General features: G+C 46.1%; 1 protein-coding gene across 1 annotated transcript; it reads left to right on the plus strand.

Annotated features, from left to right (window-relative positions):
• The first annotated feature begins 73 nt into the window (after positions 1-73).
• ube2v1 (ubiquitin-conjugating enzyme E2 variant 1) lies at positions 74-2625 on the plus strand. The gene is made up of 4 exons (XM_028998506.1): positions 74-163; positions 823-971; positions 1750-1875; positions 2155-2625. Exons 1-4 carry the CDS (start codon positions 142-144, stop codon positions 2299-2301), a joined length of 444 nt encoding a protein of 147 aa, XP_028854339.1. The 5' UTR covers positions 74-141; the 3' UTR covers positions 2302-2625.
• Positions 2626-14767: the final 12142 nt, after the last annotated feature.

A 14767-nucleotide genomic window follows, 5' to 3' on the forward strand; every position in this document is an offset into this window, starting at 1 on the left:
TCATTAATTATGAAGTATAGAATCTAATGAAATCGCTTTAAATTCATTAATGTCGTGCTCGGCGCCTGTCGACGTCGCCCCGCCTCCAGTCCCGGTGACGCGCGGGCCAGTGCGTGCGCGTGCCCGCCACATTGCGACAAGATGGCGGCCGCCGTCGGATCAGGTAAGCGAGTTTCTGTGTTGGGCGAATGTGCTTTTCTGCGCGCTTTTCCCCCCCGACCGATGCCTGCCGAGCTGATCCTCCGGTTCCGCCCGCCGGCCGGGGCGCGTCTGCTGTATGTAACTTGTCGGGAGGGTTGTTTTTTTTTGGGGGGGTGACTGTTTGGCAAGAGTTGTGGGCGGGTTGCTTCCTCCTTCTGCCCGGTGTCTGCGGCATTAAACGCGCTGTAAAATACTCACGCCAGCTCCTCAGACCTCCACACATTATAATTGATGGTGTTGTAAATATTACCATCATTTCACGTGCGGCTTGGCGGTTCATAACGAGTTCGCCTGTTGTCGAGCAGCCGATTCATCCATCGATTCGTCGATTGATTGGCCAACATCCCAGGAAGTTGTGTCGCTCATGTTCTCAGCAAGTGCAGAACTTCGGTGGCACCAGCCTCGCAATCTAGCAGGAGATCTTCCTGGAGGGTCATTTAAAAAAAAAAAAAAAAAGGGAAATTTCTTTTGTAAGACTTGCCTGTTGTCAACCTTCCTGGTGACCATCTCCCTGATGGGAACTTCAGATAGGGTTGGAATGAAGACGTTCTGGCTGAGAACCCTCGCGTGGGGACTGTGTACTCGGCGGTTCCTCGAGAACCTGAAACTGTGCGTTCCCAGGCGTTAAGGTTCCTCGCAACTTCCGACTGCTGGAGGAGCTGGAGGAGGGCCAGAAGGGCGTGGGAGATGGAACCGTCAGCTGGGGCCTGGAGGACGACGAGGACATGACACTCACGCGGTGGAGGGGCATGATCATTGGCCCACCCAAGGTAAGATGCCGGATTCGTCGTCAAACGTTCAGTGATGAAGCATCCTTGGGTATCCGTAGAAACGAGCATGTCTAATCCTGGCCAATCACATTACAGTCCAGCTTTTCTAGGTCCAGGGGAAAAAAAAACGGCTGCGAAAACATGACCGTTTCTGTAGCGATGACATAATGACCACAAAAGTCACAGGTTCATTTCTAGCCACTGCAGGACAATAGACAGGCTCAGGGAACTTGTAATGTTAAAGTAATAAAGTGAAGTGATTGTCACATGTGATGCACAGCACACGGTGCACACAGAGAAGTTTGTCCTTTGCATTTAACCCATCACCCTGAGTGAGCAGTGGGCAGCCATGACAGGGGGAGCAGTGTGTGGGGACGGTGCTTTGCTGAGTGGCACCTTGGCGGATGGGGATTCGAACCGGCAACCTTCTGATTACGGGGCCGCTTCCTTAATCGCTAGGCCACCGCTGCCCGGGAAAAACGCTGGACTGCGCCCGGGGTTCGAACCTCGGGCCCGCGGAAGTTGAAGTATCACCTGAGCTACCCAGCATAAATAACCTCACAACGTGTAATTTTCGTGATGGGGAACCTTTAACCCCGAGTGTGTCCAGGGGGACTGTCGCTCTGGATAAGGACGTCTGGTCAATGCTGTAAATATAAATAATTGGCGGAACTGAGGCCCGTTCCCGTTGCAGAGTCCCAAAATGGAAGCATTTATGCCGCGATTTAATGAATGCGTGCTGAACAGAAGGAACCGTGATGGTCTTTTTCCCTTCCAGACCATCTACGAGAACAGGATGTACAGCCTGAGAGTGGAATGTGGACCCAGATACCCGGAGACCCCCCCTTTTGTTCGGTTTGTGACCAAGATCAACTTGAATGGCGTGCACAACTCAAACGGCGTGGTGAGTTCTCCCTCTGCGAACGCGCAGCGTGGCGTAAAGGACTCTTGTGGAAAAGGGGAGTGGCCGGTTGCGCAACAGCAAGACCCGTTTCACGTATTTGGTGCATGCAGAAATCCACATGTCTGATCTGTGATTGCCACAGTCAGTGGCCCTTTACTCCTTTAACACACATGTTCACCAGAGACTCCAGCAGAGAAGAAGCTGTTTTATTCCCCCAGTTAACGTGTGTGTGTGTGTGTGTGTGTGTGTGTGTGTGCGCGCACTCTGCATTTGCCGCAGGTGGACATGCGCGCGGTGTCGTCACTGGCCAAGTGGCAGAACTCGTACAGCATCCGCGTCGTCCTCCAGGAGCTGCGCAGACTCATGATGTGCAAAGAGAACATGAAGCTTCCGCAGCCGCCGGAGGGACAGATCTACGGCAACTGAGCCGCTGCTCTTCAAGTTCACACACACACACACACACACACACACACTTCCACAAAAGACTCTTCATGTTTCCTTTTATTTCCAAGACTTTTGAGGGGGGGTGGGGGACTTCCCCAAATATTCCCCCATTCATCTCTTATGTGCCACGCCCACGCGTCAGGCCCCTCCCCACTATGTTGCAGTGGCCAGGCAGAAAAGATTGGCGCGGGCCTGACGTTACGATGCGAATTAAATTACTGAACATCTTACTAATTTTTTTTTTTTTTTTTTTTTTTGTTATACATGCAGATTGTGGAAATAACATAAATGATGTTATTGAGTGTGGCTGTGTGTGCTCTGTTCTTCCTTTTCAGGTTCACACAAACTGTACCTAGTAAGTTTCTGGGTGCAAGATGTTTAAAAGTGTCAGTTTTTTTTTTTTTTTGTTTTTTTTTTAAGGATTGTATGCATAAGGCTGTTTAGCTCTGGTCTTCATTGACCACACGTCTTTACATTTTACAGCATTTACCTTACAATCAGTAGTTACAGGGACAGTCCGCCCCTGGAGACACTCAGGGTTAAGTGTCCTGCTCAGGGACACAATGGTAGTAAGTGGGCTTTGAACCTGGGTCTTCTGGTTCACAGGTGAGTGTATTACCTGCTAGTTCCTAATCCAGGAAATTAGAAAGCCGTAGAAAAAGAATCTGTTTTTTTGTAGCATCTGATGAGCTGCCACACGTGAAACCTTCTTCCTCCAACAACAGGAAGGCTTCCACACGCAACTCTCGCCCAGCCAGGCATCTGGCTCCCCTGACCCGCACTAAAACTGCTTCCTGCCAGGGGTCTGTCCCGCCCATCCTGCGAGCTCCCGCCGTTGGCCATTCTGACGGCTCCTGTCCGACCTGATCCGCCGGTTCTGTTACCGAGCTGCCTGTGTGTCTGCAGTTTCGAAAGGCGTTCCCCTCGGAACCGACAGCAGCCCGGTGGGTTCTGAGTTACTACTGACCAAACCCCTTAAAGAAAGATAAGATCAACCTTTATTAGTCCCACAAGAGGGAAATTGCATATGTCACGGCAGAAAAATAAATATGTAATATCTACAAATGTACAATGGGTACACCTGTACAGCTGGTAAGTAGCGTGGTGTATTTGAAGTGTGTGTTTGTTAGTCTGTGTGTGAGAGGTCAACTGTGAGGAGTCCTGATCCTCTCCTTTTCGCATCGTGGGTGCAGCGGCCTGACACTGAAGGAGCTGCTCTGTGCTGTCAGAGCTTCCTGCACGGGGTGGGAGATGTTGTCCACCCTTCTCCTAAAGTGAAGTGATTGTCACATGTGATACACAGCAGCACAGCACACTGTGCACACAGTGAAATTTGTCCTCTGCATTTAACCCATCACCCTGAGTGAGCAGTGGGCAGCCATGACAGGCGCCCGGGGAGCAGTGTGTGGGGACGGTGCTTTGCTCAGTGGCACCTCAGTGGCACCTTGGCAGATCGGGACTCGAACCGGCAACCTCTGATTACGGGGCCGCTTCCTTAACCGTTATCCACCACCGCCCCACTAGGCCACCACTCACCACCTCCACTGGGCATCCCAGAGGGGCCAGTGCAGGTCGTGAGGAGGGCGGGCGAAATCCTGTCCTGGTGGTGGACGGATTCCATACTTTCTAGTCCGAATTGGGTAGGAATGCATATAAACACAGAAAAGAATCCTGTTGGTGACACACGTCAGTCCGCCCGGATTCCACTTTCTCTGCCTCTTTTGTTCCCCACACGTTCGAGGCGTCTCTTTGTTTTCTTGCCACGTGTTCCTTTTGCAAGGGGTCGTCAGGGCGGCAGCGTGGTGTGTTTGCAGGCGTACGTAGGGTCGAAGGTCAGCTCACCGCTGTTGGTGCAGCTGAGTGTTTGGGAGGATTCGGGTGTGTCAGGTGTTGCGTTGGCCATTTGCTCCTCTTGACAGAAATCCCCCTGCTGAGGAAACGTCACACCAGGCCCTGGTCGCTCCATAAGGATGTTTTACTGAGTATGAACCCCTGGAGACTGCCATCCAGCCGTTCATCCGAGTCACATCTGGTCCGCAACAAGTGGCCGGGGTGCGTGCCATTTGAGTGCCTCTGGAATTCCGGTTTTTATATTATAATAAATAAAAAGCTGGTGACGCAGATATTTCTTGGTGCGGGTCCCAAGGGTAAATGGGGAGTGTTGCATTTTTGTCCAATCTTTGTAGTGTGTCGTTCGCGAACGATTCGTTCAAAAGGGAACGTATTGAACCGATTCACTTCCTCAAGTGATTCGTTCGTTCCTCGGTTCAGTTGCGCTATCGGGCGCAAGGCAGAGACCGAGTCGCCGACACCTGAACGAACGAATCACTCTGAGAACTACACTCTCCTGACTCGTCCTCCTCCGAGGGCGACCTTGACTCTCAGGCTGGCAGTGATGAGGAGAGAGTGACACTCACCAGCTGCAGCAGGAGCGACGGAGGGAGACGGGGGTTCAAGATTGTGCAGTTATAGCAGTGAAATACATCCTGAACCACTCTGTTTTAACTGTGCATAGTTAAAGTATTGTGTATAAAAAAATAAATAAAATAGAATAAGGCTAATAAAAAGTAGTATAAAAGTAAGTAAGATATAATGCAAGCAAATATTTATGTTCAAGGAGAATATAAGACAGACACCACTGGGATTCTGCAAAGTGCATTGTACATAGATTGTGCAACGACCAGTGCAGCAGTAACAGGTTGCAGGGAAGAGATGAAATGAGTAAAAGAGAGCATGCAGGTGGTCGGGCCGTGAGGTCTGGTGACTTGTCCTGGTGTCGTGTTCAAGTGAACGTCGGAGAAAACGAACTAAAGAAGAAAAAGCTCACGTACAGCATGTAACATGGAGTGTATAAAACACGCAGACTCTCACTGCGACGATTTGCGAGGGACTGAACGGCGCAAGTTCAGTGTAAATTGTTCACTGAATGTACTGAAAGTGAAGAGATTGACATTGTGAAACACGGTGCGCACAACGAAATGTGTCCTCTGCTTTTAACCCATCACCCTTAGTGAGCAGTGATTACGGGGGCCACCACTGTCCCTCAATTTGCCCAGCAGACCAGTTAAATAGCAAACCATAGTACAGGACACTTCAAACATCGTGATCTATAAACTCGTTTCTTTTTACAAATGTGTTTGGTGTGATTCGGTGAACGAATCTTTTAGTTAACTGATTCGATTCTAAAGATTCGGACCCCCTGGGGAGCGCTGTATCACGTCCACACACACACACACACACACTTCAAACTGCCTGGCTGTTTGGGTGTGAAGGTGGAGCCCGAAATTGGCCGAGGAGGAGGACCCTCGTCCCCACCGAGCCCGTGGACCGGAGGCTGTCCGCCGGCGACATCTCCCACCTGGCCAACGCGCTGCCTGCCGCGGAATATCTGCAGGGTTAAGTGTCCTGCTCAGGGACACGATGGTAGTAAGTGGGGTTTGAACCTGGGTCTTCTGGTTCACAGGCGAGTGTGTTACCCCACTAGGCTACTACTAGTTAGTAAAGTGAAGTGATTGTCACATGTGATTCACAGCAGCACAGCACACGGTGCACACAGTGAAATTTGTCCTCTGCATTTAACCCATCACCCTCAGTGAACAGTGGGGTGGTATGGGAGAATGGAAATATGTTTTTACATAAAAAAAACAACACACACGGTTCGAGCACAGAGGTGCCGCTGAGCAAAGTTTCGTCCCCACACACTGCTCCCCGATTCATCCTGTCGTGGGTGATGGTTAAATATACACACTTTGTTGTGTCACTGTGTGTTGTGCATCTTAATGACAATCACTTTAATACACGCACACATATGCACACGTGTGTGTGATCAACTGTGATTAGAAAAACTTTGCTGACCCCAGGGGACAATAGGTTCCACCTGGGATTGGGCGAATGCTGCAGTCCCATCAGAGCACGAGTGACACTTTCTATGTAGATTTCATGTCAGTTCAGTGTTCAAATAAATGCTATTTTTGCATAATACTGCTTCTCTGAGTGCTTGGTGTACAACGCGTGTGTGTGAAATTCTGACATCCTTCAGTCGCGAAGAAGAAAATGACCGTCTGTTCGGCTGAATCTCTTGGGGATTTTATGGCCCTCTGGTTTTGATTAGTCACAACCAATATAACCAGCACCTGGCCGGGACCCACTGCTGTGGACGGGTGACAGGTGTCGCTTCCCACAGCGGGACATGAGATGTTCGACCACCCCACTTCTCACAAATATATATTTTATGTACAGTACAGGCCAAACGTTTCGACACACGTTTTCAATCAGTGTGTTTTCTTTATTTTCATGACCATTTACGTTGGTAGATTCTCACTGAAGGCATCAAAACTATGAATGAACACATGTGGAGTTATGTACTTAACAAAAAGTGGAGACCTGGCCTCCACAGTCACTGGACCTGAACCCAATCCAGATGGTTTGGGGTGAGCTGTTTCCAAGACTGTTGGAAAACCATTTAGGGTGCCGACCTCTTGAAGCTCATCGAGAGAATGCCAAGAGCAGTAACCAGAGCAAAGATACTAGAATATAAACATGTTTTCAGTTATTTCACCTTTTTTTTCATTAAGTACATAACATGTGTTCATTCATAGTTTTGATGCCTTCAGTGAGAATCTACCAACGTAAATGGTCATGAAAATAAAGAAAACACATTGGCCTGTACTGTATATACTTTTACAACTCACATTCACTGTATTATTTTGATATTGTAGGACTTTATCTGCTTGTAATAGTTCTAATGTAGATGTCATGTAATTAAGTCAGGCTTTCAGTTATACTATAACAGCATTTCCCATCCCCCTTGTTTCTTTCTAATCCAGCCCCTCGTATTCCAATGGACAAACGCATCTTTACCACTACACATGTGTCTCTTTGGAGGTGGATGAGTGGTTAGCAAATTCTCTTCAGCCTTTTGTATCCCAGGCTAAATGATTCATTATGGCCATAAATGGCTCTGCTGATGCAGACGCACATTGTGTAAATATATTTACATTTACGGCATTTGGCAGACGCCTTTATCCAGAGCGACTTACAGCGTGCTTTCAAGTTACCATCGATGAAGAGATCAATTCCGATTCACTAGGACCCCAACTATGAATACATCTATTTAATTCACTCTGTTGAAGATTCTGTACACAAAGTTCGACAACAAGAAAGTTAAAATTTAATCTAAATATTCTTTAAAGAGGAAGGTCTTGAGCTGCCGTGTGAAGGTGCTCAGTGACTGAGCTGTTCTGACCTCGAGGGGAAGTTCATTCCACCACCGAGGGGCCAAGATGGAGAAGAGTCTAGATGAGCGTCTTCCTTTTACCTTCAGAGATGGAGGGACCAGGCGAGCAGTACTGGAGGCTCGGAGTATACGAGGTGCAGTGCGAGGTGTAATAAGTGCTGTGAGGTAGGATGGTGCTACTCCATGTTTGGCTTTGTAGGCCAGCATCAGTATTTTGAACCTGATGCGTGCAGCTACTGGGAGCCAGTGGAGGGAACGTAGCAGAGGGGTGGTATGGGAGAATTTGGGAAGTGTGTGTGTGTGTGTGTGTTGCATGTTCGTAGAGCTGTGCCTTTGCTGGGATACGTCCCTCAGGACCTAATTGGAACATCTTTGTTGACCTGTCTGCACCCAGAGGACCAAACGAACATGCTGGCCATGCACCGCAAGAGTACGTCTGACCCTATATTCATCAGTCTCACCTTACATACGTGATTAAGATGAGACGTAAATGCTGGTCGTGGGACAACAACTAACCGAAATCTATCAAGTATTGTTGACGAATAAAAACGAGACTCAACATTTTCGCTCACAAAAACGACGTTAATTAATCTCGTTTAATCGCATTATTATGTCACTGTTTCTATTTCCTTTATCTCCCTTTCCGGTCAAACAGGAGATGTGCTTCCTCAATACGCAATCATGGTATTAATTAAATATTCATTACTTACATGGTTAAGCAGATGACTGGGAGAAAAAGCGATCTTTGGACACACTTTCTTCATATTGAAGTGGAAAAACAGAATGTGTGTCGAAATGTGTGTTGAAAAAATCAGAGTGTCGTCCGTGTCTGGAATGGATGTCTGTTCTACCAGGTTACCAGAGTTAAATAGAACTGCATTACTAAAAAAAATTTCACTTACTAAATCTAGCTTAGTCGTCATGGATAAAATAAAACTAAAATGCTCAGTAAAAGTCTTGACTAGACTAAAATGACACTTTTTATGTTGTGTCATGACCATGTCCTACAATGGACAGTCTAGGGGCTGCTTTTTTTTTCTCTCCCCGTGTCATTCCATTTTCTTTGTTTTTTCATTTCCCCAATCTTCCTGACCTGTCTACCCCCATATGTCATGTTTGTGTATATGTACGGTCGGGTTGATGGCCAGGCTTTCACTGGTACTTGTAACTAGTGACATGGTGTATTGCAATCTCAATAAGTCTTGTGGTTAACGGTGTCAAATGCTGCAGAATAAGAACCGATGACAGTTTTGCCAATAAATAATTTATAGCAGTTTTTAAATAAATCACTTTATCAAAGATACATGTTGGAGAACAGCTCTGTAGATCCCCGGATCACAAAGTGGAATAGGGGAAAGATTACACACAACAGACACAATTTTTCCAAACCATGTCCAGCCGCCTGAACGCCACGACAACGGGGCTGGCGTAGTTATGGGGGAGCAGAGACTGGATGGTTGGGATTGGGATGACCATACAGTTGAGATTGTGGGGCAGATGAAGCCTTTTCTGAGGGACATTCTGTAACAGAGCTGACGTCTGTTACTTACAATAATGACTAATTACACTGTACAGCATAAGAGGGTAAAATAAATCATTTTTATTGAATAGCTCTTGCCCAGTCCAGTATACAGGCTTCCTAAAATAAAAGTAAATTATATTGTTAGTCTTGGGTGTCAGAATGGCCAACTGAAGAACAAGAAAGCAGTATTAATTACCAAGGGAATGGAGAAGAGTTCAGTCCGAGGAACCTACTTTCTGCTTCTGGGTTGGTGCTCAGAGGGGACTTCCCTCGTTTCTAGTAAAAAAGGACATGCAGAAGAAAAAACATCTGCCTGAACTGAAAGGAAATTGTGCAGGTTGGAGGAGGCATATTTCTTATGTTTCAGTACTTGCAGTATTTTCAGTCATTTATTGTTATGTCAGAATCTTTATTTTTATAGTTAGGTACCAACGAAATTGATAACATAAACATGTTAAAATTAATTTGTGATTCAGGCTCAAATGCTGAAAGTGACACGTTTCACAATTTGATATGGCACATGTACACATTGAGGTACAACGAGGATGCTTTTTGTGTCATAATTTATGGGTCCATACTTCAGGCTCTTGCTAAATGTACTGTATAGAGGGCACTAAAGGAGTTGCTGCATGGTGAGGAGCTTAGGTGGTCCAGGACTCTTCCCAACATTAGCGAGATGTCCAAGCAGACATATTCATGCAGGTTATTACAGTTCGACTCGGGGAAACCAGGAAACACGTAATGGTGCCATATCTAACCCAGGACTAATTTCAAGAGCCACTCACAACCATGTGGAGAACGGCCCACAAGTCTAGCTACTCCAATGCCACATACACTACATAGAGTTCATTTGGACAGTCTTGTTTGCATTTACCGTCCTGCATAAGTGAATATAAGTCGTAGGGCTCCATCTCTCCTATCCTTTATATAAATGCCTACACAATGTGGGTCTCCAGATTGCCTTCATCCGCTCTCTACTTAAAGTAGAAGACCCCTCTTACGACAACACCACTCTTATCACGATACTAGTCCATCAAATACAGTTGTCAAGTAGTCATTGTGTCTATGGTACATTGCTTCATTCATGGAAGGTTCAGGTAAGTAGTATTGTAAACGTGAACGTAATTCCTCTAGTTGCACAAGAGACTCAGTATCAAATGCTGAAAGTGAGATGTTTCATGTATACAACCTGCATCACCAGACACTTACAGAGACTGTTTGCTGCCATCAAATTCAGCATGGCCTTATCTTTTTCTCACCTCAACATCTGACACACATTTCCTGTATTCAAATGTGTGTAAAATACGGTAATGATGGCTTTGATGTCTGCTCTGATTCATTCAAATAATCTTATTGAAAAGGAAGAAATTCTCAAGGCGTATAATGACTGGTGGGTGTTTTTGGGTCTGTATAAATTCCCTGTAGTCAGGGCACTAAAGGAGTTTATGCATGGTGAGGAGCTTTGGTGGTCCAGGACTTTTCCCAGTGAGGTACAGGAACCTGTCCTCTCCCAGTATTTGTATCCAGGTGTCCCGCTTCTCTTCCAGACTCTTCATGTATTATAAGTGAGACTGGTGAAGGAACATTAGCGAGATGTCCAAGCAGGAATATAGATGCCCGCTATCACGACCCAACCCAATTAAACCGTCAGAAACCAAACAGTACCATATCTATCCCAGAATTATTTTCAAAGCCCACATTGAGTCAGAACCATCGCACAGCGTGTCGCGCAGGGCCCACAAGTCCAGCTTGTCTACTATCACAAACACTACTTTGAGTTCATTTGGACAATCTTTGAGCTTACCAAACCGCATCAATAAATAGAATTTGTAGGGCTCCGACTCTTCTATCTTTTATAATGCTTCAATCATGGCCACATCATTACTGGGGTTCTGTAACCATGAGCTTATTTCCTCCATTTGTTCTGAAGTTTCTTTGTTTTTCAAATATTCTTAAAATTGTTATTGTTAAGAAAATCTTGCTTATATAGTGTGAGTGTGAGACTGTAAATGCTCTGCGGACATCTGTCCGGGACAGACATTTAAACTTCGCCTGAGCAGAAAGACAAAGTTCTTCAATGTGGCTCTTTATTATGTGCTGTTTTTTTTAGCACATTACTGTTACCACAATTAGTTCTCATATTCTTTATTTAATTATTGGTTCCAGAAGTCTTCATTTTACAATCTTCTGCCTGAATGGATATTGTGGACTTTCCTTCTAGCCACTGGCTGCATGGTCCACATACACCTTCTGTTTCCCTAAACTACTTTTTGTGTTTATGAAAAGGCAAGCATGTTTCTCTCATAAATGTGCAACATTAATAGTGTATTGCTGTGTATGCCTCAGTCTTTATAACCTAGATGCATAGACAGATCAGTGTAGCATATCAATACCTAATAATAATCAATAACTAGAAGCCAAAATTCCAGGGGAAATTTTGATGGGTCTGTCCGGGCATTGGTCACAGCTGCGGGCATGGAATTTGTAAAATGGGGCTTCTTTACTGTGGTACTGCAGTATCACTTCAAAGAAGTTTTATTTTACAAATCCGTTGTTTCTTTACGTTTGACGGTCTTCGCGTGGCGGTCTGTAACGTTCTTTAATGTTGTTTTTTGCCATTCTCAGCACAATAATAAATGGTCTGTCTTCCTGACAGACCCAACTAGAAGCCAAAATTCCAGGGGAAATTTTGATGGGTCTGTCCAGGCATTGGTCACAGCTGCGTCACGCGAAGACCGTCAAACGTAAAGAAATAATGGATTTGTAAAATAAAACTTCTTTGAAGTGATACTGCAGTACCACAGTAAAGAATCCCCATTTTACAAATCCCACTTCAAAGAAGTTTTATTTTACAAATCCGTTGTTTCTTTACGTTTGACGGTCTTCGCGTGACGGTCTTTAACGTAAGACATGTTCTTTTTTGCCATTCATAGCACAATAATAAATGGTCTGTCTTCCTGACAGACCCAATAAACAGCATCATGAACTAATGTACGTATATCAGTATAATAGTTTGGATTGTGAGCAGTGTAAATCTCATTGTAAGTCATTATTGGGTCTGTCAGAAAGACAGACCATTTATTATTGTGCTGAGAATGGCAAAAAAGAACATGTCTTACGTTAAAGACCGCCACGCGAAGACCGTCAAACGTAAAGAAACAACGGATTAAAATAAAACTTCTTTGAAGTGATACTGCAGTACCACAGTAAAGAAGCCCCATTTTACAAATTCCATGCCCGCAGCTGTGACCAATGCCCGGACAGACCCATCAAAATTTCCCCATGAATTTTGGCTTCTAGTTGGGTCTGTCAGGAAGACAGACCATTTATTATTGTGCTATGAATGGCAAAAAAGAACATGTCTCACGTTAAAGACCGCCACGCGAAGACCGTCAAACGTAAAGAAACAACGGAGTGGTCAGGCCGAAGGCCTGACCACTCCGCACACGATGATATATTTTTTGTTTTGGTAGGTCGCACGGCCCGCCCACAAATCGGCTTCAAAGCGTAAAAAGTACGGTTTACTGTTGCGCAGAGGAAGAGGTTTTCAGCTCCCTGTGACCAGCCGTAAAAGCTAGAGACACGGGAGTCGAGGCGAGGCCTAAGGCCTCGCCGAGACACACGATCTGACATATTGGATGTGTTGCTACCGCCAACAGTGGTCAGGAAAACATGGGAAATAGGGAAGGAGGCCAAAAAGGCCATGTCTCGCATTTGTGGCTGCCACGCTAAGGCCGTGAGACGCACAAAAAAAACGGAGAGGTCAGGCCGAAGGCCTGACCTCTCCGCACACAATGACGTATTGGTTGCTTCTTTGGGGATTACAGGAGGGCCACAAATCACGACCAAAACATTAAAAGTGTGAAAAAAAATGGTTTCCAAGAATTTGCGATGAAACGCTTCACAGCACACACACGAATCTCATATCAAATCGTGCGGCTTGTCGTTACGCACGGTTTGACGTATGGCTCGGCTCGGCCGGATTTACGGTCCGCGCGCAATTAGCCAAAAAGCGTTTTCGGAACGCGTTTATTATTCTAGCCCAAAATTGGACTTTTTTGGAGTTTGTGTCCAGACGGTTTGACATACAAAGAAGATATTGATGTCGTCTCGTAGATCTCGCCATGGCCGACGATTTGACGTATGGTTTATCGCCGTCTGACTTACGGATCATGCACAAATTTGGGAAAACAAAAAAGTGTAAATGGGCGAAAAAAAAAATATTTATTTATTATTATTTATTTCAGCCTTTTTTCGGCAATTAATGCGGGTCGTACCGAAGCACGCACACTCGCGTGCTATATATCAAAAATTAGAACTTTGTTGTGTGAGGTGTGCTATTACTTTTATAAGCGATCGGACTGGGCCTGGCCGAGCTATTAACGCTGAAACAGGGTCATTTCCCATTGGAATGTATTGATCGCTAATTTTAGCATTGGTAGCATTTGTAAAAAAAAACTTCTTTGAAGTGATACTGCAGTACCACTGTAAAGAATTCCCATTTTACAAATAACATGCCCGCGGCTGTGACCAATGCCCGGACAGACCCATCAAAATTTCCCCTGGAATTTTGGCTTCTAGTTGGGTCTGTCAGGAAGACAGACCATTTATTATTGTGCTGAGAATGGCAAAAATGAACATTAAAGAATGTTAAAGACCGCCACGCGAAGACCGTCAAACGTAAAGAAACAACGGAGTGGTCAGGCCGAAGGCCTGACCACTCCGCACACGATGATATATTTTTTGTTTTGGTAGGTCGTACGGCCCGGCCACAAATCGGGTTAAAACGTGTAAAAAGTACCGTTTACCATCGTGCCGGGAACGCGTTTTTGGCTCCCCGAGGCTAACCGTTGAAGCTAGCGACCCGAAAATCGAGGCGAGGCCGAAGGCCTCGCCGAGTCTTACGATCCGACGTATGGGACGAGTCGGTGGCACCAACGGGGGTTTGGAAAACCCGGAAAAAGCCGGAAAACCGGGAAAAAGGCAATAAAAGGACACGTCTTACGTCCAAGGCCGCCACGATAAGACCGCGAAACGCACAGAAACAACGGAGTGGTCAGGCCGAAGGCCTGACCACTCCGCACACGATGATATATTTTTTGTTTTGGTAGGTCGCACGGCCCGTCCACAAATCGGGTTCAAAGCGTAAAAAGTGCGGTTTACTGTTGCGCAGAGGAAGAGGTTTTCAGCTCCCTGTGACCAGCCGTAAAAGCTAGAGACACGGGTGTCGAGGCGAGGCCGAAGGCCTCGCCTCGACACACGATCTGACATATTGGACGTGTTGCTACCGCCAACAGTGGTCAGGAAAACATGGGAAATAGGGAAGGAGGCCAAAAAGGCCATGTCTCGCATTTGTGGCTGCCACGCTAAGGCCGTGAGACGCACAAAAAAAACGGAGAGGTCAGGCCGAAGGCCTGACCTCTCCACACACAATGACGTATTGGTTGCTTCTTTGGGGATTACAGGAGGGCCACAAATCGCGACCAAAACATTAAAAGTGTGAAAAAATCTGGTTTCCAAGAATTTGCGATGAAACGCTTCACAGCACACACACGACTCTCGTATCAAATCGTGCGGCTTGTCGTTACGCACGGTTTGACATATGGCTCGGCTCGGCCGGATTTACGGTCCGCGCGCAATTAGCCAAAAAGCGTTTTCGGAACGCGTTTATTATTCTAGCCCAAAATTGG

Source organism: Denticeps clupeoides, chromosome 12, assembly GCF_900700375.1.
Source record: "Denticeps clupeoides chromosome 12, fDenClu1.1, whole genome shotgun sequence".
Taxonomy (NCBI): Eukaryota; Metazoa; Chordata; class Actinopteri; order Clupeiformes; family Denticipitidae; genus Denticeps; species Denticeps clupeoides.